The sequence below is a fragment of the Leucoraja erinacea genome, chromosome 28 (assembly GCF_028641065.1).
Source record: "Leucoraja erinacea ecotype New England chromosome 28, Leri_hhj_1, whole genome shotgun sequence".
Taxonomy (NCBI): domain Eukaryota; kingdom Metazoa; phylum Chordata; class Chondrichthyes; order Rajiformes; family Rajidae; genus Leucoraja; species Leucoraja erinaceus.
This window is the reverse complement of record NC_073404.1, coordinates 12,673,743-12,678,347: the sequence shown is the minus strand read 5'-3', so window position 1 is coordinate 12,678,347 and position 4,605 is coordinate 12,673,743. Positions and strand designations below refer to the sequence as shown.

The window sequence follows — 4,605 nt, the reverse complement described above, 5'->3', positions numbered from 1 at the left end:
TTGAGATCCTCACCTCCAGCACTTGTTGACTCTGAGGAAGGGTCCCAACTGGAACAGTCACCTGTCCATGTTCTCCAGAGATGCTGACTGGCCTGCTGAGTTGCCACTGAGTTACTCCAGCACTTTGTGTCTTTTTTCCCCCCACAAACCAACATCTGCAGTTCCTTTGTGTCAAAATAATATTATTTAATCAGCATCCCTCTCACCCATCTCACAATTGACTTACCCACCGCCCCTGATCCTGATCTCTCTGCTGAGGCGAGCTGGTCCTCACCCCTTACCTTGTCCAGGTCTCCCACATCTTCACACAGTGCAGGTAAACATTCTCTCTCTCCAATAGCACAAAGTGCTTGAGCCGGTTCACGGGCTCGCCAGCCGCCTGTCACTTCTGCGGCGAGGAAGAGAGCATGTTCCATTTGTACATGCAGTGTGGGAGGTTGCAGCCCCTGTTCGACTACCTGAAGGGACTGTTCCTCAAGTTTTGGCTACATTTTAGCCCCACGCTCCTGATATTTGGGCACCCGGTACAGAGGGGAGAAGGTCGGGGGAGGGGTCCTGGGCCTAGCCAAGATGGCCATTTGCGGGTCCAGGCAGCGGGTAGTCGATGGCCGCACCGGGGTTGACTGCCTGCCCCTCTTCCGGGCCTACACCCGTGCCCGCGAGCCCTTGGAGCAGGAACACGCGGTGTCCACGGGGATTTTGGAGGCCTTCCACGAACGCTGGTCGTCGCGGGAGGTTGAGTGTTTTGTTGAGAAAGTTGGTGTTATATGAAATGAAATGCCTTTATTTGTCATTGTAAATACTGCATACAACAAAATTGTTGTTGCCACTCCATTGGGCATAATATACAAATATAAAAACACAGGACACAATTTAAAAACAATGTTAAAATCTAGGTATCAAGATCAGTATGTAATCAGTACTGTACATGGTGATAGTACAAGTTTAAGGTGGGTAGCCGCATGGAAGAGTGCAGCATGGATAATACTCAATGTTTTTTGTTGAGTGCGAAGATTACTTTGGGGAAGAAACTATCTCCGAGTCTGGTAGATGTGTGTTTTGGCTGACCTGTAACGCCTGCCAGAGGGCAACAGTTCAAAAAGGTGGTGTGTGGAGTCTTTGACGATTTTAGTGGCTCTGCTGAGGTAGCGTGAGGTGGCAATATCCTCCAGAGATGGCTGTGGGCAGCCGGTGATTCTCTCTGCTGTTTTTACCACTCTCTGGACCGCTTTCCTATCTGCAGCAGAGCAGCCTGCATACCACACTGACATGCAATATGTCAGTAGACTCTCAATGGTCGCCCGGTAGAAGGCCACCCAGCTTCTTCTTAATGTTGTGCCTCCTGGGCACTCTCAGGAAGTGGAGTGTCTGTTGTGCTCTCTTGATAGTTGTAGTGGTGCTGGCTGACCATGAGAGGTCCTCGGATATGAGGACTCCTAGGAATTTGAAATTCTGCACCCTTTCCACACATGCCCCATATATGCAGAGCGGGGCCGGGTCTGCTCCCGTTTCCTCCTGAAGTCCAGCATTAGCTCCTTTGTCTTTGTGGTGTTCAGTGTCAGGTTATTTTACAGGTTATTAATTTGATGATCGTTTATTTGTAAAACTGCAAACATAGGCACTCTTTGATTGTGCTAATTTGTATATTTAATTATTTATTTATTTTGAATAAAAGTGTTTGTATAATTAAAAAAAATAACAAGTGCTGGAGAAGCTCAGTGGGTCAGCCAGCATCTGTGAAAAGAATGGACTGAAGACGTTTTGTGCCCGGATCCTCCTCCACACAGACGACGCCTGACCCTGTGAGTCGCTCCAGCACCACGTGTGGTTTTAGCTCAGGGTTTCAGTATCTGCAACATCCCCCGTCTTCCCTGCGTCCCTTCTTCCAGAGAACACATTCCCAGCCCGGATGGTCTCCCTCACTCTATGGTCCCCCAACCCCACCCACCCCTGGTCTCTCCTCACCCCCCCCCCCCCTCTCCCCCACCCCCACCCTCCCCCCCACAGCGTTTCCCTGACCCGTGCACCCGGGTAACGAACCTTTGTCGACATTTCAGGTGAGACAGATGGCGAGACTTCTGCTCCTGGTTTTCTCCGTTACTCTCCTTGTTCCGTCGACCGCGGATCCCAACTCCTCCGGCGTCCCTTTCCAGAGGAGCCTCAACCTCTCCATGAAGATCTTGCGGGACGTTCGAGACCTGCTGTCGACCTATGTAAGAACCGCGATTACCGTGACCGTCAGAGGTGGGAGGGGGGGGGGGGGGAGGTGTGGTGATAAGTGGGGAGGAGAGGTGTGTGTGGGGAGCAGGTGTGAGGGGGAGAGGTGCAGGGGGAGGGTAGATAGGTAAAGGTGGGGGAGTGGGGAAGGTGGGGAGGGGGAAGGGGTGGGGCTGGGCAGGGAGGGGAGGGGCTGGGCAGGAGGGGTGGGGCTGGGGAAGGGTGGGGCTGGGCAGGAGGGGTGGGGCTGGGCAGGAGGGGTGGGGCTTGGCAGGAGGGGTGGGGTTTGGCAGGAGGGGTGGGGCTGGGCAGGAGGGGTGGGGCTGGGCAGGGGGGGGTGGGGCTGGACAGGAGGGGAGGGGCTGGGCAGGAGGGGTGGGGCTTGGCAGGAGGGGTGGGGCTGGGCAGGGAGGGGTGGGGCTGGGCAGGGGAGGGGGGCGGGGCTGGGCAGGAGGGGTGGGGGGCAGGGAGGCTGGGGCAGGAGGGGTGGGGCTGGGCAGGAGGGGGTGGGGCTGGGCAGGGAGGGGGGGGGCTGGGCAGGGAGGGGAGGGGCTGGGCAGGAGGGGGGGGGCTGGGCAGGAGGGGGGGGGCTGGGCAGGAGGGAGGGGGGGGGAGGGGAGGGGCTGGGGAGGGGTGGGGCTGGGCAGGAGGGGGTGGGGCTGGGCAGGGAGGGGTGGGGCTGGGCAGGGAGGGGTGGGGCTGGGCAGGGAGGGGTGGGGCTGGGCAGGGAGGGGTGGGGCTGGGCAGGAGGGGTGGGGCTGGGCAGGAGGGGCAGGGGCTGGGCAGGAGGGGCGGGGGGGCTGGGCAGGAGGGGTGGGGCTGGGCAGGAAGGGTGGGAGTTTCCTTCTCACCAGGTGTCGTCTTCTGTTCAGAAACAAGAGAGGATGGGGAACGCCGCCTTCGAAGACCACAGCGTGGACTTGAGAAGTTTGCCCCGTTCCGGTAACGTCTACAGCCACTGGCTGCAGATGCAGGTAATCCTTCCTCCTCACTCCCTTCATCCCTGTTCAATGCACCCCGCCCCCCCCTCCCCTCAGTGAGGCGGGAGTCCGGGGGGCGGGGGGGGTGGGGTGGATGGTGTTGGGCGGACTCCGTAAGGCGGGAGTCCGGGAGGCTGGAGTCCGGGGTGAGTGAGCAGTATGATCCGTACAAACTGCTGGGGTAACTCAGTGGGATAGGCAGCACCTTTAGTTTCCAGATACAACGTAGAAACAGGCCATTCAGCTCGCCCAGTCCACGCCGACCAGCGATCACCCCGTACACTAACTCTAAACTATACGGGGGTTGCATCGGGTTGTATACGGTAAGGTCATCGGGTCAAAGGACGTGACACACAGAGCAGCTCAATCCATCTGGAGGACATGGCAGCTTCCGGCATGCACTGTTAATACACGAAACGCGTACTTTCGTACCTGTTAAAAGCCGCCTAAATGATCAAATTTTGCACTGTAAATAACTGTAGAGGGTGACTGAGCGCTCTTGTATCTTTGCTCTGAACTAGAGCAAGGTGTTAGGGGCGAAGGAGCGCATCCCTCGGGACAGCCCCCCCCGGAGTCAGCGCTGTCCGGCCACGGCCGCCCTCCACCCTGTCTCCCTCTGTGCGGCTGCACTGTCCTGGGCTGTGGGTCGGGAGCGCCCAACACACGGGGCCGGGTGGAGCGGGGCCGTGGACACACGGGGACGAAAATCCGGCAATGTCCAGCAGCAGAGTTGGGGACAGTCTGGTCTCTCGGCCCACCCAGAGTCACCGACCGTGCTGCACCGGCACCCCCCACCCCGACCCTACCCCCCAGACTCTCCCCCTCCCCGATCCGCGAGTGTGGAGTCCGGATGCTGGGACAGAAGAAGGGCCGGCGGCACTGGCAGCCATAGTAAATGCTTACCTGACATCCACCGTTTGTACTCCAGATGACGTTGCGTGGCAACAGTACGGGTCACGGGTCGTGACCTCGATGCCGTGCAACCTCCCTATTCTACACACTGGGGACAATTTACATTTTTTACCGAAGCGAATTAACCTGCAAATTTGGAATGTGGGAGGAAACTGGAGCACTCGGAGAAAACCCACGCGGTCACAGGGAAAATATACAAACTCCGTACAGACAGTGTCCATAGTCAGTGTCGAACCCGGGTCTCTGGTGCTGTAAAGCAGCAACTCTATTCAGGGGCACATGGATACCCGTGGACCGGGAGGATGTCTCTCACCGGGGGACATATCCAGCCCCCTCTGTACTTCAGTGGAGCACCTGCCCGCGGCTTCCTCCACTGTTACACACACTCACTCACTCACTCACTCACTCACTCACTCACTCACTCACTCACTCACTCACTCACTCACTCACTCACTCACTCACTCACTCACTCACTGCCCGCGGCCCACTACACCAA

At 57.9% G+C, this 4,605-nt stretch overlaps 1 protein-coding gene across 1 annotated transcript in view; it reads left to right on the top strand.

Annotated features, from left to right (window-relative positions):
- The first annotated feature begins 570 nt into the window (after positions 1 to 570).
- Positions 571 to 4,605, top strand: part of LOC129710456 (uncharacterized) — a 5,805-nt gene continuing 1,770 nt past the window's right edge. Inside the window, exons 1-3 of the mRNA XM_055657411.1 lie at positions 571 to 756; positions 2,058 to 2,213; positions 3,090 to 3,191. Of these exons, the coding sequence (XP_055513386.1) occupies positions 571 to 756; positions 2,058 to 2,213; positions 3,090 to 3,191 (444 nt within the window). The remainder of the gene's footprint in view (positions 757 to 2,057; positions 2,214 to 3,089; positions 3,192 to 4,605) is intronic.